Here is a 26,809-nt window from a genome sequence, read left to right as displayed (position 1 = left end):
ATAAAAATTAATACATTGTTTCTTATAAATTTTAATGCCATCTAAACCCTCTAGCTTCAAACCGCTCTAGCTTCAATGCCAGTTATCTCCTATCTCTGGCTGCAATAGCTCCTCCTACCTGCCTGTGGACATCTCTAATAGGTACTCAATAATGATATACTGGTCACCTTGCCATCTCCCTGCTGAAGCAAATATCTTGAGTGGCAGAGTAAATGTTAAAAATCTATGTCTATTAAAATACTGTGGAAGTATGCATCATGTCAGAGCGGGCTGTACAGCAAATACTGGACCCCGCCGTCAAATTTGCCTTAATAAATGTGTGGCCCCTATCAAACAAGACCTTTATTTTTAACAATAATTTTACTTATCATTTGGATTTTTTATTACTGACGGAGACCTGGCTTAACGTTGGTTATCTCACCTCCCTTGGTGATCTCTGTCCTCCCTACTATAGCTTCCTAAATTCCCTAAGGACTCCTGATGGTGGAGGTGGCTTAGCCCATGTTTTTAACTTGAAACTATTTTAACACTATTGGCTAGATCAGATCTATGTAGTGTCATCTCCTAGAGTTTATCTAAATGTACTTCATCTTAGAGCAATGATTTTAAAATTTAAAAACATTTAAACTAAAACTACTAAAACAAGCCTTGTGAAGTACAGAGTTATTGTGGGCTCATTATAAGTTGATGTTACGTCAGGCTACATATGGCCCATGATTCATAGTGGCGAAACTTGAGTAACTTTCTGCAACGTCCCTTTCTGCCAGTAGATGCTCTAATTCAGACTTCTGCACTTCTAAATCCTTCTTATCTTGCTCCTCCATTATTCTTATTTTTTCCTTTTACTTTCTTTCTTCCTGCAGTAGTTTGTATTGAGCCTCCTTTGCAGCAAGCTCTGCAGCTGCATCAGCCCTTTTAGCTGATGTGATCATTGATTCTGAGTGGCGACTGGCAGCTGACTAAGAACGTATATGCTGACTGAGACGGTGCCTTTCACACTCTGCATCACATCACAGCATCACCGTCTACTGCTGATAAGTGTTAGATTAGTTTCATAATGATGCATCAATCTAACATGCATCAATTCACTTCATCCATCGTCAACCGCTTATCCTGCGTACAGGGTCGTGGGGGTGCTGGAGCCAATCCCAGCTGACATTGGGCGCAAGTACACCCTGGACAGGTCGCCAGTCCATGGGCCACACATAGACAAACAACCACTCACGCTCACACTCACACCTAAGGACAATTTAGGGTAACCTAGCCTGCATGTCTTTAGATGGTGGGAGGAAACCGGAGCACCTGGAGAGAACCGCTCCGGTGTGCAAACTCCACACAGAAAGGCCGGGGCACCCGGGGTTTGAACCCACGACCTTGCTGTGAGGCGACCGCACCACCGTGCCGCCTTCAATTCAATTCAAATTAGCTTTATTGGCATGAATGTGTAACAACAATATTGCCAAAACATCAATCAACAATCAACCCCATACATTTCATTAAACAAGTAATTAAAGCGTAAAGTAATCAAAGTTTCTCTTACTTCATTATCTCATGAGATCATCCTTTTCCTGTTCAGTAGTGTCTGCCATTGTAGCCAGTTTGTGATATATTTTTCTTAAAATTTTCTTTGGATATTCTGATTTGAATTTTCCTTTTTTGTACAGGCTGAGTAGTCTTTATTTCTTTTTCACTCAGTTCCTCCTTTTGGTATGTGAGTATTTTCTCTGTGGGCACACTAGGATGTTCTGAACGATGTGGTAATGCTTACCCATCAGCATCATCCATTTTGTGTTAAAACTCGGCTAGTTGTTTTTCCTCCATCTTTTGTTCCTGCCTTGACATGCCTTCAAATTCCTTCCTCTTGATGAAGTAAAGGTACTTTATTGTCACATACATGTTGCAAAATTCATTCTCTGCATTTAACCCATCCCTCAAGGGACTAGTGGGCAGCCGCCATGCAGCGCCCGGGGACCAACTCCAAATTTGTGTCTGGTCAATGGCACTGACTGAAGCTGGTGGGGGATAACCAAAGCACCCGGAGGAAACCCATGCAAACACGGGGAGAACATGCAAACTCCACACAGAAGTGTGGCCTCTACTCTCTTGAATTTCTGTTTGTAGCTTATGTATCTATTCCTTTATGCCTTTTATTTTGAGCACAATTACTCACAGTTGACCATCTCACTAGATGTTGCAACTCACTGCTCTGTATGCCGTCTTCTCATGAGTTCCACTGGCAGCGTGATGCAGCAGGTGCAGGTCAAGCTCTTACTGTAGCATATCCCTCTAAAAGATGGTCTGACACTTGAATTGATGATTTTAGAGTTTTTGGAAATCCAAAAACCAACATTAAACAATTAAACAAACAGCTAGAAAGCTACAATTGTTCAAAACACCTCCAACATGTTATTGTTACAGTATTATGACAAATACTAACCTTGTGCCTCTTCAAAGGGGTGCTTATACATTAAATATTTCATTGAGTGTGCATTTTGCCGTTTCTCCTCTTTTCTGTTACATGCAGCAGGAAACTAGTTCAGTACCAGCGAGTAGCTTTCAAAATAAAAGCCCCAAACCAGGTAAAATACATAGTAAATCCAACTGAATGTATGTTCAACGGGGCTATCTTGTCTGTGGCGCTAAACATATTGGGGTTTTTACAGTTGTGTTGTCATATCTGCTCTGCCACAAATTTGTGTAAAGAATGAATAACAAATGCGACAACACACAATCTTGTGGGGAACCTGTGGAATAACACTTCCGTCTGACAAAATCCCATTTACCTGCACTCTCTGTGCATCCTGTTTGTTAAAAACAGTTCCAAAAGCCTTCGTGTTAAAATATGGGGTCGGATTGTGTTAAAAGCAGAGGAAAAGTACACAAATAAAAGTCTGGCATGATTCCCTTTACCATCCAGATGTCTAAAAAGCATATCAAGCATAGGTGTCATTTACTCTGGGGACGCTGGGGAAGGGTCCCCACCACTTTTCAACACAAAGTGACGCCCTTGGTGTCAAGCAAAGTGACTGTAGCATCCTCTACTCTTCCGTGAGGTCTTATGCAAACTGCATAGGATCCGGTGCATGTTCAGTAAGCCTTAAAATCTCAGACAATCCTGACAAGTTTCTCAAAGAAAGAGGTCAGAGCAACCAGCCTAAACTCATTTAGGGTGGTAGGACAGCTGGACTTACGAACAGGTACAACCACAGAATCCTACCAAAGCTTGGGTACATGTTGTATCTGTAAGGACTTAGATCTTTTGCGCAATAGTTAAGTAAACAACCACATATATTGTCAGGACCATGGCTTTTGTTTACTTTTATAGAGTGCACATCTCTACGTGTGCTTTAAATATAACATTAGCTTTGCATGTTTTCTTCTTTGACATTGAAAGTAGATGGGGCCTGTTGGATCACTTCCTTTAGAAACCACACACATGCACACTCTGCTCTGACAGGAAATTGACAATGGAAAGCAGCGGTTCTTGTTTTCAGCTGAATGTGATGATGGTAATGAAGATGGCTGCTGTCTCCACCACCACTCTGCTCCTGCTCTGCTACCTCATCACCTCCACAGGTACTGCGCAATTAAATAATTATGTCCTCATATTCATTAATGTTTTCAATTTGACTTACTTCCTGTAACAGTGCTGATTCTTATTAATTGTAAAAGCAAAGCCTCTTTTAAAGAAAAAAAAAAGCTCTGGTCCAGTGAATACATTTCCTGCTTTTCAAATAATTTACTTCTACTTTTTAGAGTTAAATGAGGTTCTTTAACATGTTTTCAACCCTAGATATTTGTTCCGTTGTTTGGTTACCAATCATTTTTCAATGCATGCTGTAGTAGTTTATTTTATAACAAGGTAACATTTACTTTTATTTCAGTATGGCGCAGAAATCTGTTTTTAAACTTATTAAGTGTTGTATATACGTATACTGTAAATAAGCTAAAACATGCAAGAACAATGGACTGATGCTTTAAACGTGAATATTATATTGACAGAAATTCTCAAACTAAAATGATTACATCAAAAAGTAATGGCTGTTAACTGAATCAGTAAAGTGTTGAATTGATTCATCACTGTGGAACTAAAGGGGAACCAACAAAACAAAAACACTACTGCTGCTAAAATCACTGACATGGACAGGTTAAGGGTTAAATTTCCCACTGCGGTTGCCATTGAATGACTTGAAACAGCATCTGGTCAAATTGACTGTACTATACTGTTAGTATAAATATCTGTTCAATATTCTGTTAACGTCTTTGTCGAAATGTTTGTGATTGCTGGTGAATGTGAATTGAAAGCTCTGCCAGAAATATATCAAAGTTAGAAGAAATCACCTGGGAAGATAACTACAGCAAAAACACGCTGCTGATGTGGTAACATCAGTCTGAAATGAGGTGACAGAGGACAAACAGGAAGCAAAGCGACAGCGCTTCAGTCTAGGTGACCTACAGAAGCTGCAGCCATGCAGTACAGAAAAGCAACAACGTGATTTCAAATAACAAATATACATGACTATACTAGAAATAAATGTTCCTAAATGCATTAAATAATAGCTACGTTTGAGACAGTTATGTACTGAGTGAAATATAGATGGTTTAACTAAATACAGACTTTCTGTACTGATACATCTATAAATACATGTGTAAAAAACTAAGTGTGTTCTTTAAATTTTAAATCCTTTTTCTTTTAATCTCTTACTTGTCAAACATGTCAAAAACTTCGGTGAACTATGTAATAAATGTTTTTCAAAACTTTTCAAATTAATAATAATAATAATCTTTATTTGTAGAGCACTTTTCAAAAACAAGTTACAAAGTGCTTTAACAAGTGTAAAGACAATAATACCCAAGAGACAATAATACAAAAACAATACAAGATAAAAGCATGAAAACATTGAAAAGACTAAAATACACGTTTAAGATAATTATAAAATTAGTAAAATAGAATAAAATAAAAGGGATAAAATTAAGTCAAATAAGATCGGGAAAGGCTCTCCTATAAAAGTATGTTTTAAGAAGGGACTTAAAAGAGTTCACTGACTCAGCTGACCTGATTTCCTCAGGCAGGCTGTTCCAGAGCCTCGGGGCCCTGACAGCAAACGCTCTGTCCCCTTTAGTTTTCAGTCGAGACTCTGGAACAGACAACAGACCTCTGCCCGAGGATCTCAAGGTACGTGCTGGTGGTGTATGGGACTAAAAGTTCAGAAATATAACAAGGCGAGAGGCCATGAAGAGCTTTAAAACTAATCAATAAAATTTTAAAGTCAATTCTAAAACATACTGGGAGTCAGTGTAGTGAAGCTAAAATAGGGGTAATGTGGTCATATTTCTTTGTTCTGGTTAAAAGCCTAGCAGCTGAGTTCTGGACAGTCTGGAGTCGATCAATAGATTTTTGGGTTAAACAGGTGAAAAGGCTGTTGCAATAATCCAGGCGTGATGAGATGAAGGCGTGTAAAATGGTCTTGGTGTCCTAAAAAGTTAACATAGATCGAATTTTTGCTATATTTCTAAGTTGATAAAAACATGATTGAACAAGCTTTGTGGTGTGCTGCTCGAAATTTAAATTACTATGAAACCAAACCCCAAGGTTCTTTGCCACAGGCTTAATGTGATTTACTAGGGAACCAGCAGATGGCAGTATTTGATTTGCCATCTGCTGGGACCCAATGACCAGGATTTCTGTTTTGTCTGAGTTCAGTTGGAGGAAATTATTTGACATCCATTTTTTAACTTCACAAAGGCAGTTGTTAAGTGAACTCAGCATTCCAGAGTCTGTGGATCTGACGGGCAAGTATATTTGTGTGTCATCAGCATAAATATGAAAAGAAATGCCATGTTTATGGATAATATGTCCAAGGGGAAGCAGATACAAGGAAAACAAAATGGGTCCTAAGACCAACCCCTGAGGCACACCATATTTAACTGGACAGAACGAAGAGACATAGTTGTTTACAGACACGCAAAACTTCCTATTTGACAGGTAGGATGAAAGCCATTCTAGGGCAGTACCAGAGATCCCCACCCAGTGACTCAGTCTGTCTAACATGATGTTGTGATCAATGGTGTCAAAAGCAGCGCTAAGGTCCAGGAGTACCAGGACTGAGCACATGCCTTCATCAGCAGACATTAAAAGGTCATTTGGTGACATTAAGCAGGGCAGTCTCAGTGCTGTGGTACTTCCTGAAACCAGATTGAAACTTTCCAAATATTTTGTTATTTTCCAGTACAGTGAGCAGCTGTTTGGACACAATTCTTTCTAGAATCTTTGCAATAAAAGGCAGTTTTGAAATTGGTGTAAAATTATGTGGGAGGGAGGGATCTAAACCAGGTTTCTTTAAAAGTGGGTTCACGCAAGCCGTTTTAAAATAATCAGGGACACAACCAGTAGATAGGGAGCTGTTGAAAACAGAGATCAAATGGGGCCCAACAGAATCTATTACTTTCAGTAAAATCTTTGTAGGTATTACATCAAGTGGGCTGGAGGACACTCTCATTTGTGATACTGTTTTTAAAAGCTCAGACAAGTCAATGGGATAAAACTGGTTAAAACTCTCTTGTTGCTGGTGAGGAACCTCTGAGTAAGAGGCCGCGGGGGTAATAGAGGCTCTGATTGACACACCTTATTGATAAAATAAGATAAAAACAATTCACATCACAGTCATCATTACTTCCAGCTGAGGCACAAGGAGGGGTTGGGTTTACCAGCTGATCCACAGTCTTAAACAGAAACCTGGGATTGTGTTTATGTGTAGTAATGAGTTCAGAAAAATAGTGTGTTCTCGCATCCTTAACCATGTTATTGTAGTTAATTAATAAATCCTTCAGACTGAGGTAATGGACTTGGAGACTGGATTTTTTCCATCTGCGCTCTGCTTTCCTGCATTCCCTTTTTAGGCTGCGAATGCTGTCATTTATCCAGGGTTGCTTACTAGCTTTAGACGTAGGCCAAACCTTTAGAGGAGCAGTAATATTTAGTGACGACAAGCAAATATGATTGAAGTGATCGACCAGATTGTTGGTGTTGGAATCAGACAGGTGTTGGCTTTGGCTCTGAAAGAATTTGCAAAACTTTGAAACACTTAGTTCATTAAAGATGCGAGAACACACAGAGCTTGGTGAGGCGGCATGAGTAACAGGCGAATCACAGCTAAAAACAATACATCTGTGGTCAGATATGGTCATGTCCACTAATTCCACAGAGGAAATGCTGACACCCAGGGTAAAAACTAAGTCCAGTGTATGACCACGGTTATGGGTTTGCCCTTTGACATGTTTTTTGAAGTTAAAAGAAGTGGCCATATTTAAAAAGTCAGTTGCATTAACATTGGTGAGGTCATCAACATGAATATTAAAATCGCCACAAAGAACAATTCTGTCATAATTTAAAACCAGAGTAGATAAAAATTCAGGAAGTTCTAATAAAACTCCTCCAGGCGGTTTTGGGGGGTGATAAATTATAACAAATATGATAGGTTGCAGCCCTCCAACTTTAAGAGTGAGAACTTCAAAGGAGTTAAATTCATCACAGCGTACTTGATGACATTTTAAATATTTCCTATACACGCTCACTAGCCCACCACCACGACCACTGACCCTCGGTTGACTAAAACAATCATATTGCGGCAGACACAGTTCAGCTAGCTCGGTATAGTCATTCATTTGCAACCAGAATTCAGTTAAAAACATAAAATCTAGATTTGCAGACAAGATAAAATCATTTAAGATAAAAGTCTTACTTGACAGAGATCTCTCATTGAAGAGAGCCATTTTAAATGTGTTTGTTCTAGGTGCTGTAGTTGGTGCAGTTGTCCTAATCCTTAAGAGATTACTAATATTTCTGTGTGGGATGTGCACATTTCGGTTTACTGGTCTATGCGTGATGATGACAGGAATAGAAGTCTTTGGAACAACGCTGGGAGCAGACAGTTTTACATGCCAGCAGGTGGAGGCCAGACATGCTGGTGTAAAACAGTGGATACATTTTGTTGAGCATCACAACCTCAGTGAAACAACTCGTTCTACCATCAGAATTTGATCCATTCGGTCGTCAACATTTGGAAAGTCTAGAAGAGCCACATTATAAAGGTTTTAACACCATTCAAGTTAGTGGAAGGCTAAACAGGGAGTGAGCTGGCTCACTGGCAGAAGTCAACATAGTTGAACATAGAGGCCTCACCGATAACTGGGGGTGTAATTGCAGAGTGACACAGACACAAACTCACAAGTATAAATGCGAGGGTACTTGAGTTGTGCACACCATAGGTATCGGTGTCAAGTCACTGCAGGAGTATTTTTAGGGTGTAATGGTCACTGCAGCAACTAGAGATCACTAATGAGACTTTAGAAAACCTAAAAAATATTAGTAGCACTGAAGTTAGCACGCACACAAATATCACAGTATTCTGCATATGAATTGTCATGTGATGTTTTGGCGGGCCTACATAACATGACTGCAAAATTTTGCGCCATCTGATATTCCTTTGAATTTCTTCACCTTTCTTTCTGTTCCACAGATTCTCGGGCTAACTGTGACCAGTATGCAGTGACAGGCGGGGACTTGACTCTGATTCTGAACCACACACTGGGAAATTTAGAAAAATTGAAATGGAAGCACAATGATGTAACAGTCTTTTATCGACAACCGATCAACAAATATCTCACCGGGACCAAAGAGGATGTTTCTGAAAATGGATCTCTGAAGCTGAAAAGTCTGTCGAAAAACAAAGCAGGGAGATACACCCCCGAGGTTCATGATCAAAATGGACAAGCAATACAGAATTTGAAAAGCATACAATTATGTATACTGGGTAGGTACTAACAACTTCAACTTCTGATTACACTTTTTATTTGTTTATTCAAGTATGTCTTGATATACCTTATTGTCTTCCTTTTTTATGCCTTACCTGGGTCAGAAACAAAGGTCTTCCTTGAACCTTGAAATATTACCCTGTAACCTTATCTGCTGAATAGTAGATTCACCAGAAGCTGTACAGTATAATCAACAAACATCAGAAAACAACATTACTTCAGATCACCGTGTTTGTTTTCATGTTTTGTTTGAAGTGACTTGATAATTACAGTGTTTTTATAATGCATAATGAGCAGTATTTCAAACAATGTTTGATCTAATCAATCTACTCTACTTAGATCCTGTCCAGAAGCCTAAAGTGGAGTTTAAGTGTTCCCCACCCACTGTAACTTTAACCTGCAAAGTTAATCAGGTGAGAACAAATGTAACAAATAACAAATATGTTTTATTTACAGCAACGTAGTGCCACGCTGTTAGTGAAGTTTTTGTAAAGGATTTCTCCATAAAGATGTTTTTGTAGACTCTGTAGGCAGAGAGGGTTTGTGGTCTACTTTCCCCGTCTCTAAAACTAAGCAAGAGTTCATTTAGGCGCTCACCTACAGATGTTGCTTCATCGTTAAGGTTTGTATTTGTGATTCATTTGTTTGCGAAATGCTCAACCATTTGTGCTCATGTTTTTCTTCATGTGTGAGCTCTCCAACCACACATGGCCTCCACATATCTAACTTTTTTTGATGAATCTCAAGCTGCAAAAAACACAGTAGCCTCATATGTTGCAGTTACTTAGCTTAACTCTCGTCTGGATAACAAAAGGATCAAACCCTAAGAAAATAGCTTGTGTCCTTAAAATGTGTTTGGAGCCAACTTTGTGGTCTCGTCCACAGTTTCTCAAATTTAAATTGTCCTGCAAGGTTTTACCCCGGGTTTTTTATGTTACACCTCAATGTTTGCATATTTTCACCACAGCCCTCTAATAATCCATCGATTAATGATATTTTTAACCCAACAGACCAAGGATACCAAATTTAAATGGTTTCAGAATAATAAAGAGTTGGAAAAGATGGAAGGTCCGGTTCTGAATGGGACAGCTGAAGCTCTGGAAGAAGATTCCTTCAGATGTGAAGTTTACAACTTTGTCAGCAATGAGACCAGTGACCCTGTTGACAAACCCTGCTATAAGCCCAGTGAGTATTATCATTAAGCCTGTTCTCCGTGATCCTGGCTGGAGTGTGTGTGTGTGTTGCTGCTGTATGTAAATGTACTTGATAGCTACGTGTGATTAAAAAATTGGTCAAACTGCAGGAATTTATTAGCTTGACAATATTGTGTAACTTTTATTAGTTACCAGTTGACTGGTTGAAAAGTAGATAGAATTTTAGTTGACCAATATGTTCATTGATTGACTAAAGCCCTACATTTATGTCAAAAGTAGATTAAAACAGTATGTGATTGTTTGAACACTCTAATTATGATATAGTGACACAAAGACTATGCGTTAGTGAGGGCAGTAATACTTCCAGCCAATCAGTGTCACGGAGCATGTGTTATGCAACTGTTGTGCAACCCCACACAGCAAAGGATTTTTGATGAAAGTGAACCGTTATGGTGGAAAATACTATGAAGATTTTTGGGTGGCGATTGTGCAATAGAGAAGGCACATGCCAACTGCTAAATGGGCAAATGTGTAGTAGACAGACAGTAACCATAAATGGGTGTCACAGAAAGAGGATGTAGGATTATTTGTTTCTGCTTAAGCCATCAGCAGAGTCATCCATGACAAATTTTGCTGAGCAAAAGCTAATTGCTCCATTAGAATCATAAATAAAAAGCACTTCTCGTTTTCCTGCTAGATTAAAAATAGTGCTAGTGGTTGTCATTCCGATATCATCTCTGCCAAGGTGACCTCACACACTCTCTGAGAGGCAGGGGTATCACCTCTATCACGGCACTCCTGTCTCCTAAAAATTACATTTTTGTACTACTACATACAAGTACATGGTTTAATAACAATATGTTTAGGAGAAAATGTAATTTCCTTGTGGTTTGTTCTTCTAGCACACAGAAGTCTAGGGGGTTGTTGGAGTGGATGGTGGGCAAACAAAACTCAGAACTTTGACATTAGGTTTCCTTCTTGAGTTTGTGGTTAGTTTTAAAACACTCATTAGGGTTTTGGGTTTCTGTTTTCTCCTGTGTTTATCACTTGGTGTTCTTGTTCTGTGTTCCTATTTAGGTTTTGTCTGCTGATAATGCATGCCTTGTAGTGTGTTACACTCACTTGTTGCATGCTGTACTTCCTGTGTTAATTTATAGTGTTCGGTTTTATGTCTCTTCTCTGTCTAGCTTTATTTCCTGTTTGGTCTGATTAGCCTCTTCACTCCCTCTCTGCTCTGTTTGCCCCTGTATAAGCTGCTCAGTTTTGTTCAGTCTTCGATGTGTCCTCATCGTATGTCGTGTGTTGTACTTAGTCCATGTGTCTGCCTGTAACCCAAATGCAGACATTTGGGTCCTATAAAACGATGTTTGCTTGAAGACAGAACAATGAGATTGGTACAGTGAAGAAGGAGGATGTTTATGAAAATGGATCCCTAAAACTGATAAATTTGAAGAAAAACAACACAGGGTATTATACCCCCCAGGTTTATGATAGAATTGGAAAAGCAAAAGAGTTGAAAAGCATATATTTATGTATATTGGGTAGGTAAAACCAATCTCTGATTACATTTCCTTTGATTGTTGAAGTATATCTTGATATATCTTTTTATGCCTAACCTGGTCAGAAACAAAGGTCTGCAACCACGTTAGGTTTTTGTCGTGTTACCTTACCTGAATATCTGAATATGTTCACATTGCTGTGAACATGCAAAAGTTATTCCATTTTTAAAATCTGTTCAAAACTGTCTTTAAGTGTGTTGTGATGCACCAGGAGCTGTACAATATAACCAATACACATCAGAAAAACTAAATTTGTTTTTGTTTTTATAATGCATAATGAGCACTACTTGAAATAATGTCTGTTCTAATTAAATCTACTCTACTCAGACCCTGTCCCAAAGCCTAACGTGACGTTCAACTGTTCCCTACCCAATGTTATGTTAGCCTGCAATGTTGGTCAGGTGAGAACAAATTTATGTTTTATTTACAGAGCAGCGTAGGGCCACGTTATAAGAAGAGTATTTTGTGAATGATTCCTCCAAAAAGATGTTTTTATCTGTGATCTACTTTGCCCTCCTAAAACTAAGCATGAGTTGAGGTTGGTGCTCACTAAAGGCACTCACATATAGATATTGCTGTGGCGTTAAAGTTCGGTCTGTGGTCTGTGATTTATTTTGTCTACATATTTTCATGATAACCATCTTATAAACCATTTATTAATGATATTTTAACCCAACAGGCCAAGGATACCAAATTTAAATGGTTTCAGAATGACAAGGTGTTGGAAAAGGAGAAAGATCCGGTTCTGAAACTAAATGCTGAAACTGTGGAAAATGATTCCTTCAGATGTGAAGTTTCCAACCGCGTCAGCAATAAGACCAGTGACCCTGTTGACAAACCCTGCTATAGGCCCAGTGAGTATTATCCTGGCTACTACAGACACAGGTCTCTGTGGCCTGTTATAAACAGTGGGATGTGTTAGTAATAGACTAGACTTATTGCATACAGAACCAACACATTCTCACTCCCAGCCCATCACATACAGACACATGTTCAAGATGTTGAAGACGCCATGAATGGAGTAGCATGTAGCAGCAGTACCAGAGGCTGCATTTTCTGCTAGGACTGAAACTGCATTTGTAGGACCCAATATGCTGACAATGCCAGCCAGCAGACTATGTTACTCTAAAAGGTGACCCCCCCCCACCACCACCACCTCACCACGCACCCCCCATGCAGTTTGTGTTGTTTTCAGCCCACTCATTCAGTGTCCTCAGGTCCTCAGTTGGATAAGTTGCAGTGCGACTTCAGAAGTTTCGAAAAGAGGCACATTTGTCAACTCTCCATTAGATAGCTCAACTTTCCAAAAATCACAGTTTTGACTATCAAAAGAAATACATTAAATTAATACTTATTCACTGTTTTTCTCCTTCTCCTCTTTCCCCTTTAAGAGTCTTTTTTATATGAAGAACTGTGTGGAATTGAAATCTGGGTTTTCATTGCTATCGGAGGAGGTATGTTTGCTGTCCTCCACGGATATATTATTATATATTATATTTATTATTGCATCTAATTAACTTTATATATCTCTTCTCACTGCATACCATGGAATTAGGATTTAAGTAATTACACTTGTTTGAAATATGCAGTTGTTTAGTTGTCATTTTAAAATTATTGTAATTATCCATCCTCATCAGCTATTGTTCTGCTGCTGATTATCATCGTCATTGTTTGCTGCCAGACCAGAAGGAAGAAACGCTCGCAACTGAGTGGTAAAGGGTTTTTTTTGGTTCATTTCTTTTAACACCTCTTTTTCATAATTCATATTAACCGCATTAACCACAACTTTTGCATTATCCCTATCCTTAACCTAAGACCCAAAATGCACACCTAAGAAATTTGATCAAATGATGATTAAAATGCCAATATTTAGATTTACAGTTAACTAAGTTCACTATGGCACTGTCCTGAAGAATTAAAAAGGTAATGCTTAGCATCAGAGGAAGCAGTTGTGGCACTGTAGGTGTTGCTTCTCCTCAAGCTGTAGAAAATTGAATTTATGGGCAGTAATGTTTTCAAGTTCTGTTTGCCAGTGTTTGTTAACAAATCAAACTGAGGCTCTTAGAGAGCTGGTGGGCCCATCACTTCTCCCACTCTCTATGCAATACTTGAATGTTGCCTCTAGGGTACCCCAAAGCTCAGTGTTAAGCTGATGATACACGGGGCAACTTTTTGAGCAATGTTACTAGGCAATCTTGCTAGTGGCAAGTCCGGCTATGTTTTGAACAGATAGGGGCGGGTGGCGGAATGGTGGGGGAAGGGGATTACGTAAGTAATCTTTACTCATTATCATTGATGGCAATGTTGCCCTGCACGATTGCTCTAAAAGTTGCTCCATGTATCATCAGCTTTAGGCCCAGTATTGTTTATTTTGGACACAAATTATATTTGTAAGGTTTCCAAACCATTAAAATAAAAATATTTGCACATGATATGCATTTATTTTGCTGTGATAATAAGTCACAATATTCTTTGAATACTTTGAAGTTGTTTAGAAGAAACTATTGACTTTATGATTTAATCACAAAGCAGAGTGTTTGATTGTCACTACGGTTGACTGCCATACTAATGAGCCTGGCTCTTTGGCGTTGCGGTCAAGTTGCATGTTTGGTACCCTGTAGACCTGGGTTCGAATCTGGGTGGGGTGACTGCTCTTGCCTTTCCGTCACATTGATTAATGAGGACTTATTAAGAGCTTTTTATACTGTTCTCTTATCCTTGCATACATTGCTTACAGAATGGCATCTGATTGGACAGACAATTTTTCACTTCCCCCTCAGGCACCGAGACGAGTTGACAAGTTGATGATGAGCAGCCTCTTCCTCTTCCTCAGCCCAGAAAGAAATCCCCCCAAAACACGAAGAGTGTGACACCCTGTTAGTGTTGGAGTTTAGTTTCTGGGTTCACCTGCTCTTCTTATCGTCTTAACCATTTTGTTGTCTTTCCTTTTTCATTTTGTCTGACAGGAGTTGCACATTGTAAGTAATACCAGGACAGAAGCGTGAAGGGAAAGCAAAGAAGATGAAAGGAAGTAAGACAGAAGTACCAAAAAAACAATGTTGAATTAGATTTCAATAGAAGCTCTTTATTACATTCCTGTCATATCACATATACATTCTGCTATGTGGCCTAACTTCTAATGTCACTGTGATATTTTAAAATATTCAATTAATATTTCTCTATAATTAAAATTATATTTATACCCTAATTTTATCCACATTTATCTTTTAATTTGTTATGTAAAGTTAGTAGCTATCGCAGTGTGGTTCTGTGTGTTCTGCTGTAGCTGCTCAACTATTTCTGATATTACTCTACTATAACAGCCAGAGTATCAGGTGTAACCTCAATATTATAGGGAATGTGGCTGCTGGACCAGCCGGTGAAATTGAGACATTAGCATAAGCTAACTAACATCCAACATGGCAGGTTATCTTTTGCTGGCATAATAATATATCTCGAAAATATGTAGGGGATGATTATTATTATCTTTTATATTGTTTTTTTTCCCCTGTTGTTTGTTTGTTACTGAAAATCTACTAAGTAAGAAACTTGGATATGGTATATGAAACTAAGTACTTTAAATTTGCATTTCTATTTTCTGCTGCTTTATTCTTCTACTCCAGTATGACAAAGGAAAAGACAGAGGATGAATTGTATAATTGTTTAACCTAGGGGTGACCCCGAATAGTCAAAGATTGGATGCGTTATGAAATGAGGATCATGCCGTTTTGGCTATATGGGGGTGCCTAATCTCTGATTTTACATATAAATACTGTTGAGAGAGAGAGAGTTTAAATTGGCTTCTGGCTGACCACAACATTAAAATGAAACAAAATTAAAATTATTTAAAATTCTTTTATTTAATCAAAATTTTATTTGTAGCTGATGGAGTGTTTATGGAGTATCATACTGTACTATTGCCACTTTTCATCAATTACAGATCCTCAGTTCTCCCATTTCTGTGCAAGTAATCCAGCTTGCATGTATTGGTCTAATGGTCCAGCTGGGGACCTTTTATTCCATCTCCCTGCTGTCTGATAAAACTGCCCAAAAAGTTCTTTTAAAAACTGGAATGAGGGTTTATGCAGTTTTTTCCAAAACCTGATCATAACCAGAATACTTGTGTGTATAGGTAAACACATTTCATCTCTTTCATTTCTTTGCTGATGATTCCTCACTCTAACTTTAAATAACAGGAAATTCACCCTGAAGCTTTAGTTGATCTAACAGAGATGAACCTGTGTATCTGATCCCAATCCATCTTGAAAACGAATGTCTCTTTCTTGGTTTTTTGCCTTCGTTGTAATGTCCCTTTTGTAATGTAACTTTGCTCATCACTGCACCAATCGATTTGTGTTGGATAATGTGGCCTGGGTTTTAAAGACTGAAGAAGATACTCAAGATGTGTATTTGTTAATATATTTTTATATATGTAATATCACATTTTATTTTTTGCACTTATTACAATATATTGCTTATGTGCCACTGTTATATATTACTCCATTTCATGCTTTGTTTGATATGCTAATTCAGATTTTAATTGTACTCTCATGTCATGTTAAAATATATAATACAAATAAATATTGCATGGAGCAGTTAATCAGTCATTATTGCATTTCTTTCTCGTAGTTCTTTGTGTAATCTGTAAAATAAGACAAAGATTTGCTGGGAAAATGAATCATAAAGTGTGTTAACTCCACTGTTATAGCTCAAATAAAGCAACTTTTTCCCAAAAATATAAATGAGCTCAATTGTACTTTGATTTTATAAATTGAAATGGGGGCATTTTTAAACTTCACAGTAGTATCAGTGTTACAAGTTAGTGTCCAAGTAGAAATCCTTTCTCTCAAAGACGCATGTAATGCCTCGTCTTGTTTATACAGATCAATGTGTCACTTTACGTTCAATGAAAAATCTAAAAGTGGTATTCTGACACGCTAAAACTCACTGCCCACTTTCCTTCCGGAGTAAAATATAAATATGTTTGTGGTAATGTTAAGTTCATGTTAGATTGAAGGACAAACTAGCAGATTTTACATGATGATTTAAACCCAGTGGCGCGATGTATCAGACCAATAAATCAGACAGAAACTGCACAAACAAACTGTGACCTGGGGTTGGGTTCATGCTGAAGCTGCTAGCCCTCTTGCGTAGACAGCTAGCGTGAACTGTGTCCAGGTTTAGAGCACAGTTCCCACAATCCTTTGTACAGTTCCCCTTCGAGGGAACTCGAACTGCGTCGGTGACGACACTATGGGAACGCCTCTGGGCGTGGCAGGGCTGAAATCATGAATGAAACTACTACAATCCTATTGGCGTTGCTAGAACGGTAGCGTGTGACGGCGTAACTGGAGGCGTATATAAGCACGCCGGCACACCGGCACATTAGCTTTTTTCTATTCAGCAGGCACTCTGGCATGTTTGAGACTACGAAGAGGAAAGTGCAACCACGAGAGGAATTTTCTTACCTGGAAGGAAGTCTGGCAGAGGAGATGGCTGGTGAGCAGTTCAGGCAGCGTGTTTTCCCATGTTTTCTCATGCCCTGTGTGTTTCTTGTCTGGGGATGCCACATGCCCAGGCAGCTCTCGAGGGGGCTGCCATTGCGAGGCCCTGTCCCTGAGGGTGCTGAGATCCCATGCAGCTCTTTTCTCCGAAGACGGCTGGATGCGCTCTCCCCATGGCTCGGGGCCTGTGGTTGCTGAGGCAGCGGCTTCGGTCATGGGGCTCCCAGCGCCACATCTCTGAAGGCATCGGGACCTCCCCTCTTCCCCGTTCGGGAGCCAGCTTCTCGGCTTCTCCCGCTCGAGGTGTGAGCCCAGAGAGGCTGCAGCTGTCCGGTTCTAAGGAACTGGATGTGCTCAGCATTATGGAGGAGGAAGACTACCGGGAGCCGGACCAACGTCATCAGTCAGCACCTAGCTATGATGAGCTATTGGAGTTGGTGACACGGGCAGTGGCCAAGCTCCAGCTCGATTGGCCGCAGGCTGTGCCAGACACACATGCTGCGAGTAAGCTGGATGAGCGCTTCCTGTGTCGCAGCACGCCGCCTCCGCTCCGGGCTCTGCCTTTCTTCTTGGAAATCCTGGGGCAAGCCCTTCTCAGCACATCTGACCACTCTGGGTTTACAGCAACGTTGAGGGGGTTAAGGGTTTCGGCTATGGGACGATGCCACGGGTAGAGGATGCTTTGGCCAGCTATCTCTCAACTTGCATTGTCCCTTAAAGGCTCCTACCGCCAGAGCCAGAGTGTCGCTTCTCGTGGTCCCCCTCAGCACACCCCTGGGACTCGAAGTGGCTCTGAGGACCTTCTTCAGTTCTTCAGTCTCGAGGTCCTGAGGCATCTAGCGGGGATTCAGATTCAACGGGGTGGTCTGGACTGCGGTGCACTCAGAGCAGAGCCAGGTGTTGGGACAGGAAGTTTGCTCTCTGCTGGAAAAGGGGGCCATAGAACTTATTTCCCCGCCAGTCAGGGAGTCCGGGTTCTACAGCCGGTACTTCATAGTTCCCAAAAAGGACGGAGGATTGCGTCCGATTTTAGATCAGGGGTCCCTGAACCAATTTCTGAGGAGATTCAGGTTCAAGTTGCTCACCATCCCCGCCATCGTCAGTCACATCCAATCCGAGGATTGGTTTGTCATGATAGATCTGCGAGACGCATATTTCCACATCTCCGTCCGTCCCTCTCACAGGAAGTTCCTGAGGTTCGCCTTCGGGGCGCGGCGTACCAGTATCGGGTTCTTCCGTTTGGCCTAGCACTCTCCCCTCGCTCGTTCACCTAGTGCATGGATGCAGCTTTGGCCCCGATGAGGTTCCAGGGCATCCGCATACTGAACTACATCGACGACTGGCTCATTCTGGCTCAGTCGCAAGAGTTAGCGGTTCGGCATCGAGATGTCGTCCTCGCCCACCTTCAGCGTTTGGGGCTGCGGCTCAACGCGAAGAAGAGCGTGCTGACGCCCGACCAACGGACTACGTTCCTAGGGGTGGTGTGGGTCTCAATGACGATGCGGGCCCACCTGTCTCCTGCATGCGTCCGGTCCATTTTGTCCACAGTGACCAGAGTGAAGCTAGGCCGCACCATCACTGTGAAACACTTTCAGAGGGTGTTGGGTCTCATGGAGGCAGCGTCCAGCGTAATCCCGTCTGGCCCTGCAGTAGTGTTTAAAATCCAAGGGATTCTCCCCGAGGGGAAATCCGCTCCATCTGATACGGGTTACGAGTAGGTGCCTTCGTTCCCTGTCAGTATGGAGGAAACCTTGTTTCCTGTCCCAGGGTCCCATGTTGGGAGCGTCATGTCGCCAAATAATTATTTCGACAGACTCCTCACTCACGGGGTGGGGCGCGGTCATAGGCAGCCGCTTTGCGAGGGGCTCCTGGCAGGAGCATCATTTCTCTTGGCACATAAATTGCCTGGAAATGTTGGTGGTTTTCAGAGCTCTGAGGAGTTTTCTGCCCGCTCTCCACGGTCGCCACGTCCTTGTCAGGACCGACAATCTGACTCAGACGGAGGGCCAGGTCTTTCACCCTTGCCCCACCCTGTGGAGACTGTGGGTCTGGCCCCTGAGGGGGCCCAGTTCCTTGAGGCGGGCCTGACGGCAGGAACAGTCGAGAAGCTGCTCAGCTCCAGAGCCCCGTCCACGAGAAGGATGTACGGCCTGAAGTGGAATGTGTTTGCCACCTGGTGTAGAGAACGGGCGGTGGACCCAGTTACCTGCCCGATGACTATGGTACTGGAGTTCCTCCAGGACCGCTTCTCTGCTGGCCTTTCCCACGTCCACACTCAAGGTGTATGTGGCTGCCATTGCAGCGTTCCACGCCCCTCTGAGGGATGGGCCTCTGGGGAGGCTTCCACTGGTCGTCCGCTTCCTCCGTGGAGCCCGGAGGATGAGACCCATGACTCGTTCCAGGGTTCCCACTTGGGACCTGGCAGTGGTTCTCGAAGCGCTGGCTGAGGCCCCCTTCGAACCTCTGGAGTCAGCTGAGGCCAAGCACCTGACCCTTAAGATGGCCTTTCTCCTTGCTATCACCTCTCTGAGGAGGGTGGGGGATCTCCGGACACTTTCGGTTTCTCCTCGATGCCTGGTGTTTGCCCCGAGGAGGGTCAGAGCCATCCTGCACCCCTGTCCATGCTATGTCCCTAAAGTTCCGTCCAGTTTGGCAGGGTCTACGGTGCTGCAGGCGTTTCATCCCCAACCTCATGTGACGGTGGAGGACAGGAGACTTCATCTGCTCTGCCCTGTCAGAGCGCTGAGGTCTTCCCGGTGGAGGAAAGCAGACCAGTTGCTGGTTTGTTTCGGGTCCCCCAAGGCTGGGCTCCCAACTTCCAAACACACAATCAGCAACTGGATCATTCAGACTATTTCCCTGGGCTATCAGGTGCGCGGGTTACCTTCCCCTATGGCAGTAAGGGGGAACTCTACTGGAGGCATGGCGGCCTCTAGGGCCCTCCTCGCAGGGGCTTCGCTCCAGGATTTGTGTGAGGCAGCTGGCTGGGCCACTCCTCACACTTTCATCCAGTTTTACAGTCTGGACCTTCCTTCTGCACCCGGCACCCGTGCGCTCTCCTCTTAGTGGTGCCTATGGGTTACTGCACGGAACCGCTGGGGGGCAGAGCTAATGTGTCCGGTGTAACGGCGTAACTGGAGGCGTATATAAGCACGCCGGCACACTACCGTTCTAGCAACGCCAATAGGATTGGAGTAGTTTCATTCATGCCTGCCTCGCCCAGAGACGTTCTCATAGTGTCATCACTGACGCAGTGTCTTGTTCCCCTTCTGCGATGAACTGGTTCAGGAGTGTGCTGATCTGTGAGGTGCTGCTCATGTAGTCTGTTACAGTTTTAATGCCTCTCACATGGGTTTTTTTTAAATGTGAGCCTCAATGCGCCAGTCGTACTTGTGCTTGCCGTCTCTTATGATCTTTTTTGGGTTCTCTTTTTTCTGTTGGCCAGCATGTCACCCGTCCTGAAAGTAACATCACGTGCACTCGAGCAGCGACCTTCGACACTTCTGTACAGCCATGGTTTTTGGTTTGGAAACACCCATACTGGTTTTGGTGTTTGGTACTGTAGAAGTCTATGTAAGCCAAGCCACATGCAGTGTATAAGTCTGTCCCCTGTGCCAGCACCTCCCAGTTTGTCAGTCACCCAGGCCTACAATAATGAGGTGATCCCCTGTTAAAACCAGTAGTTGTTAAGGGATGGAACATATCAAAGATGTAATCAGGCAGGCAAGAAATAATTAACAGTTACAAGTTAACTGCTCACCTTACTAACTTCAACAAACTGAAAATAACAAAATCAACAAACCCCTACCTCACTGTACTAAAATGACCTGTCAAACAAAACACATAATACCAGCCACCCATATTCTGGTGTTTCAAAAAATAATCAAAAGTTAGGTGTGGTGCCTGAATAGTGTGTGAAACGAGGATGATTAAACTAAACCAATAGCCAAGATATCCACAAATGTGGATCTGGCGATCTGTATATTTCTACTAGCTTAAGATAAACAGTGCGCAATTTTTTTTTTTTTATTGAGTTTAATTCATTTTCACAAATTGATCTCAGATATTCAACAGTGGAAGAGTGAAAGTAGACAAAATACTCATCCAGTAAATGCAGCTACTAAAATACATATTTCATGCAACATCACATTGATAGTTTAAGAGTGGCTGGTGGATGTACAGTAGAATCATGTTGAACTACATGCACATGTTATCTAATGGTGCCACCCTGTGGGCAACTGCAGTTAAGAATAGTACTGTTTACCAAACTGATTCATGGTTCTTCTCCTTCACTGTTGTTGATTTTCAGATGTCTGTGAAAAAGAACGTTATTTCTTTATGCACAGGTCAGACTGCAGAACATTATCCAGGTTCATGTGTAGGCTCCTGTAAGGCACAGTACAGAGTTTGACTCTGACATTTAGGCTGTATTATGAAAGTGAAGTTTTTGTCAATTCCTCTGAAATGATAGTATGGTATTTTAAATTTATTATATGGATAACTCAAGCAGGCCACCTCAACCATGTTATACCCAAATAAATAAAAAAATAATACAGCAGAAGCTTATCTCCTTCCTAAAGATTAATTAATTGGTATATCACATATAATAAGGCTCAATTAACAATCAGTTAACACAGCTTTAATAAAAGTACTATAAGTATTTTCTGATACCACTACATAAATAGAATGAAAAGCCCCTTTTTTAAGGCAGTTGCTTTTACTGACGGAGGTGTTGCTGTGTGGTGTTCTTATTGATATCCTCAGTGGGTGGGTGTTTGGATGCTGAATGCCTTTCACATGTAAATACCGGAGCTGATAAAACACCCACACAGTATATTATTGTCTGTGATTATGATACTAACATCTAATAAACACACAACTCATCACCCCACTTAAAACTAATTGAACGGGAATTTTCGCACTAATTCCATCCATCCCTATACATATTGCATATAGGCTATTTAATATATTTATATCTGCTCGGAACAAAAATGACAATTTTTTGTCGACACGCTGAGCGCTATCCTCATTGTCCAACAGTGAAATTTACTGTGACTGATTTCTGTACACACATTCACAGAACAAGGAATAAGTTCCAGGAACTAAAACCAAAACCGAAAGAAAAATAAAGCTGCTGGAGGATGTGAAACATAATAGAGAACTGTCAGTGTGTGAGATAAATTCTGACAGAATCAGCCTGTGAGATCTTTCTCCATCCTATTGTGTGAAATGTATTTTTATTCAAGTGTAAACCCTGAAAGTTGACGCTTTTTGTCACACAGCTCTGCAGATAGTGCCTCTTCAAAACCTATTTACAATTAGGAGTAATTCAGATGTTAGTAGTAGTTTTTAATAATATCCTCCGTGCATATATCACCTTTTAGTTTTCAATCTACGCTGCAGTGAACAGACTGTGTTGTCAGGCGCACAGAGCGCCGCCGCGGTGGCACACAAACAGATCTGCATTCTCACCTCGACTCACCCGGCACATCTTCACCACCTGCACATATGGACTGTGTAAATTAAAAATGTCTTGAAATAAAGCCAGGGACAGCTCTCCCATAATCGCTACTCTCCATCCTCATCATCAGTCCTCGTGATGCAGCCAAACCGAATTTCCGACATTAAAAATGTGTTCATCTGTCAAAACTGAATCTTCAAATGATCTCCCAGGGTGGGGGATACCACTGACTGAAGCCATCATTTTGGCAAGGTGTGAAGCCTACTCTGTATGATAGCTGTAAACATACAAACACTGTGTGACACTCGTGCTAATGCTGCATGGCTGCGCTATGCACTGCAGAGGAAAACGCGAGTGGAAGGATAGTGCCCATTAAGATTTCCTGGCCCATGATGATGACTGGCTGATACTTCGATTTTGATTCCCTAGAGTCGTGCTCTTGGATCTGTGTGCTGAGAGTCTAGCATTTGACAGATAACCTGGCGGAACCGTGCCACAGGTGTGTGTCTGATGGGATCAACAGCAGCCTATATTGTGTTTACCTTTCTACCTTCAGTCTTTGTTTGGAATAATATAATACTATAAAACTCTCTTTTGTTTGTGAACAAGCTGCATCAAACAACTTTCTAACTTCCACATAGATTTCTGTATCAGAAAACTATTTTCCCGTCTTTTTTGACATCCACTTTACGTCAGACCGTGTTTTCTTTATTTCAGCCAGTATGAGTCAAGACAAACGCCACTCCGTCGTTTTGCGTTTGTTGCTGATCAAAGAGTTCAAACCATCAAATGAAATATTTTTTCTCTCCAGTGATCAGCACCTTGATCTCACACTCAGTATAGTTTCTCTTTTTCACATGTTTTGCAGCAGCATTGGCCGTTGTTATTTGGACCTTAGAAGGTGACGCTGGCGCATTTATGGTCATTTGCATAGTAATTTATGGGAGGAGCCAAGGCAGGGAATGTGGCTCCTGCATGTGCGCTCAGTTTCACGTTGATTGGGATGTACACTCACCTAAAGGGATTATTAGGAACACCTGTTCAGTTTCTCATTAATGCAATTATCTAATCGACCAATCACATGGCAAATGCTTCAATGCATTTAGGGGTGTGGTCCTGGTCAAGACAATCTCCTGAACTCCAAACTGAATGTCAGAATGGGAAAGAAAGGTGATTTAAGCAATTTTGAGCGTGGCATGGTTGTTGGTGCCAGACGGGCCGGTCTGAGTATTTCACAATCTGCTCAGTTACTGGGATTTTCACGCACAACCATTTCTAGGGTTTACAAAGAATGGTGTGAAAAGGGAAAAACATCCAGTATGCGGCAGTCCTGTGGGCGAAAATGCCTTGTTGATGCTAGAGGTCAGAGGAGAATGGGCCGACTGATTCAAGCTGATAGAAGAGCAACTTTGACTGAAATAACCACTCGTTACAACCGAGGTATGCAGCAAAGCATTTGTGAAGCCACAACACGCACAACCTTGAGGCGGATGGGCTACAACAGAAGAAGACCCCACCGGGTACCACTCATCTCCACTACAAATAGGAAAAAGAGGCTACAATTTGCAAGAGCTCACCAAAATTGGACAGTTGAAGACTGGAAAAATGTTGCCTGGTCTGATGAGTCTTGATTTCTGTTGAGACATTCAGATGGTAGAGTCAGAATTTGGCGTAAACAGAATGAGAACATGGATCCATCGTGCCTTGTTACCACTGTGCAGGCTGGTGGTGGTGGTGTAATGGTGTGGGGGATGTTTTCTTGGCACACTTTAGGCCCCTTAGTGCCAATTGGGCATCGTTTAAATGCCACGGCCTACCTGAGCATTGTTTCTAACCATGTCCATCCCTTTATGGCCACCATGTACCCATCCTCTGATGGCTACTTCCAGCACCATGTCACAAAGCTCGAATCATTTCAAATTGGCAATGAGTTCACCGTACTAAAATGGCCCTCACAGTCACCAGATCTCAACCCAATAGAGCATCTTTGGGATGTGGTGGAACGGGAGCTTCGTGCCATGGATGTGCATCCCACAAATCTCCATCAACTGCAAGATGCTATCCTATCAATATGGGCCAACATTTCTAAAGAATGCTTTCAGCACCTTGTTGAATCAATGCCACGTAGAATTAAGGCAGTTCGGAAGGCGAAAGGGGGTCAAACACAGTTTTAGTATGGTGTTCCTAATAATCCTTTAGGTGAGTGTATAAAAGAAAGGTGCGCAGGACCTGGCCTATGCCTGGTTTTATGCATGTGGATATTTCTGTGCTTACACTTTTCAGATTCTGTGAGTATGCCATCTTTCAGAATGAAAGCTGCCGCAGTCTTTTATACATGAGGTCCCTGGGCTTGTCTTCTTATATTGTGACACATCTGAGAAACCAGCCTTGTGATTTGATAATCTATAATAAATGTATGGTTGAAACCTAATAAAAATTAACCACACTTCTCTTGAAACAGCCACTGTGCTGCTTCTTATGTGAAGGAATTGTGTTGTTGTTTTTTGCATGCAAGCCCCCGTGTTAGGAGACGGGACAGAAAGGACCCAAACGCAACACTCAGAGGGAAGGAGGTTTTATTGAGGGTTCACGGGGGGGGCTAGGGAAGAGGTGAGGGAGGAGAGGTGGACGCCAGGGGACGCGGGCACGGAGGACCGAGGAGCGGGCGAGGCACTGGTGGTGAGGCGAGGAGCAGGGAGGAGCCGGGAGGGCGCCGTGGAGGAAGCCCGAGAGGAGAGGACCAGAGGATGAGCCCAGCCGACTGAACGGATGACGAGGGTGAGTGAACCTGGGAGGGAAAACAGATAGAAAGACAGGGTTAGAGACTGGAGCGACAAAATGCAGGGAAGATGAGAAAAAACTAGGAACATGAGAGCCTGGACGTAGAGGTGGCACCGGGTAAGGAGAAACGACGATCAAGCCAGGATGGTGTGGAGAACCGGGGTTGAAATACAGGCTGGGATGAGGTTGATTACTGGCAGGTGTGGCAGGCTGACGAGGTGGATGATGGGTTGCAGGTGCAGGTAGTTGGCTGGGTTCAGGAGCAGAGGGAGAGAGAGCACACGGGGGAGAAAACACAGAGAGGCGGGCAGAGAACAGGAAATCAAGGAAAAAAGCAGAAGAACTGATAAAAAGTAGAAAAAACCAGGACACTCACCGTCAGCCGGGCTGCCACCACAACAGGGCTCCCTCCTCAATGGACGCCTCCCGGCGGCCTTCCTGTAGGACAAGGGGTTTGGCAGACGAACACGGGGGGGAGGAAGATGTACTGGGGTCCGGCTGATGGGGGTCCAGGGTCCAAAACCAAACTGGGAATTCAGGGAGGGCTTCAGGACAGGGAAGGGTTAGGGGAACGGGCAGGGCTGAACTGAAAACTCAGGGCTAGACAGGGTGCCAGAGGGTAGCGCTGGGGGACCAGGGAGTTCAGACAGGGTGCCAGAGGGTAGCACTGGGGGACCAGGGAGTTCAGACAGGGTGCCAGAGGGAGGAGCTGGAGGAGCAGAGAGTTCAGACGGGGTGCCAGAGGGAGGAACAGAGGGACCAAGGGGTTCAGACGGGGTGCCAGAGGGAGGAACAGAGGGACCAAGGGGTTCGGGCGGGCGTCCCGAGGGCGGAACAGAGGGACCAAGGGGTTCGGGCGGACGTCCCGAGGGCGGAACAGAGGGACCAAGGGGTTCAGGGGGGCCAGGTTGGTCCGACGGGCAGCCCGAGGGCGGACAGGGGGAGCCAGGGAAATCCGGCGGGCAGGCCGAGGGCGGAACAGGGGAGCCCGGAGGGTCCGGCGGACCAGGGGAGCCCGGCGGGCGGCCCGAGGGCGGACCAAGGGATCCAGGAGGGTCCAGTGGGCGGCCCGAGGGCGGACCAGGGGAGCCAGAGGGCGGACCAGGGGAGCCCGGAGGGTCCGGCGGACCAGGGGAGCCCGGCGGGCGGCCCGAGGGCGGACCAAGGGATCCAGGAGGGTCCGGCGAGCGGCCCGAGGGCGGACCAGGGGAGCCCGGAGGGTCCAGCGGACCAGGGGAGCCCGGCGGGCGACCCTTTTCTCTCTGTCTGTCACTCGCCTGCCCTTCGGTTTTACATGCCGTTGTGGTAGCACGGCGTGCACGTCGCGGTTCCTCAAGGGTCTATTTCAAGTAGCCGGCTATTTAAAAACGATAATCAAATCTTCGACTATTGGGGGTCAGCCCTAGTGGCAACAATCTAATTTTTTGTATAAGTCTAGCTCTCTAACCATTTTCGTTTTCTTGCTAGATGCCACTAAAAACTACAGATGGACCCTTTGAAATTTATTTAACAATGAATTTAAAATGTAATAAACCT

At 43.0% G+C, this 26,809-nt stretch overlaps 1 protein-coding gene across 3 annotated transcripts; it reads left to right on the top strand.

Annotated features, from left to right (window-relative positions):
• The first annotated feature begins 3,439 nt into the window (after positions 1-3,439).
• LOC119903440 lies at positions 3,440-16,132 on the top strand. 3 transcript variants are annotated; one of them, XM_038719611.1, is made up of 9 exons: positions 3,440-3,576; positions 8,520-8,813; positions 9,154-9,227; positions 9,825-9,999; positions 11,855-11,928; positions 12,207-12,381; positions 12,919-12,981; positions 13,165-13,239; positions 14,494-16,132. In XM_038719611.1, exons 1-9 carry the CDS (start codon positions 3,468-3,470, stop codon positions 14,511-14,513), a joined length of 1,059 nt encoding a protein of 352 aa, XP_038575539.1. In that variant the 5' UTR covers positions 3,440-3,467; the 3' UTR covers positions 14,514-16,132. The 3 variants fall into 3 exon arrangements, with proteins under 3 accessions (XP_038575539.1, XP_038575549.1, XP_038575528.1); XM_038719621.1 differs by having other exon boundaries at positions 14,308-16,132; XM_038719600.1 differs by having other exon boundaries at positions 14,265-16,132.
• The last annotated feature ends 10,677 nt before the right edge of the window (positions 16,133-26,809 follow it).

Source organism: Micropterus salmoides, unplaced genomic scaffold (genome assembly GCF_014851395.1).
Source record: "Micropterus salmoides isolate LMB-PRFRI ecotype aquatic unplaced genomic scaffold, ASM1485139v1 Ms_hic_scaffold_1, whole genome shotgun sequence".
Taxonomy (NCBI): Eukaryota; Metazoa; Chordata; class Actinopteri; order Centrarchiformes; family Centrarchidae; genus Micropterus; species Micropterus salmoides.
Note: the sequence above shows the minus strand (reverse complement) of the source record. Positions and strands in the feature narration are given on the sequence as shown.

What these genes read in the sequence shown, in the direction of transcription:
- LOC119903440 (XM_038719600.1), top strand. Translation starts at nt 3,468, where the DNA reads ATGGAAAGCAGCGGTTCTTGTTTTCAGCTGAATGTGATGATGGTAATG. An exon ending in TAACCTGCAAAGTTAATCAG is followed by an intron (nt 9,228 to 9,824) that starts GTGAGAACAAAT and finishes TTAACCCAACAG; the next exon opens with ACCAAGGATACCAAATTTAA. An exon ending in TAGCCTGCAATGTTGGTCAG is followed by an intron (nt 11,929 to 12,206) that starts GTGAGAACAAAT and finishes TTAACCCAACAG; the next exon opens with GCCAAGGATACCAAATTTAA.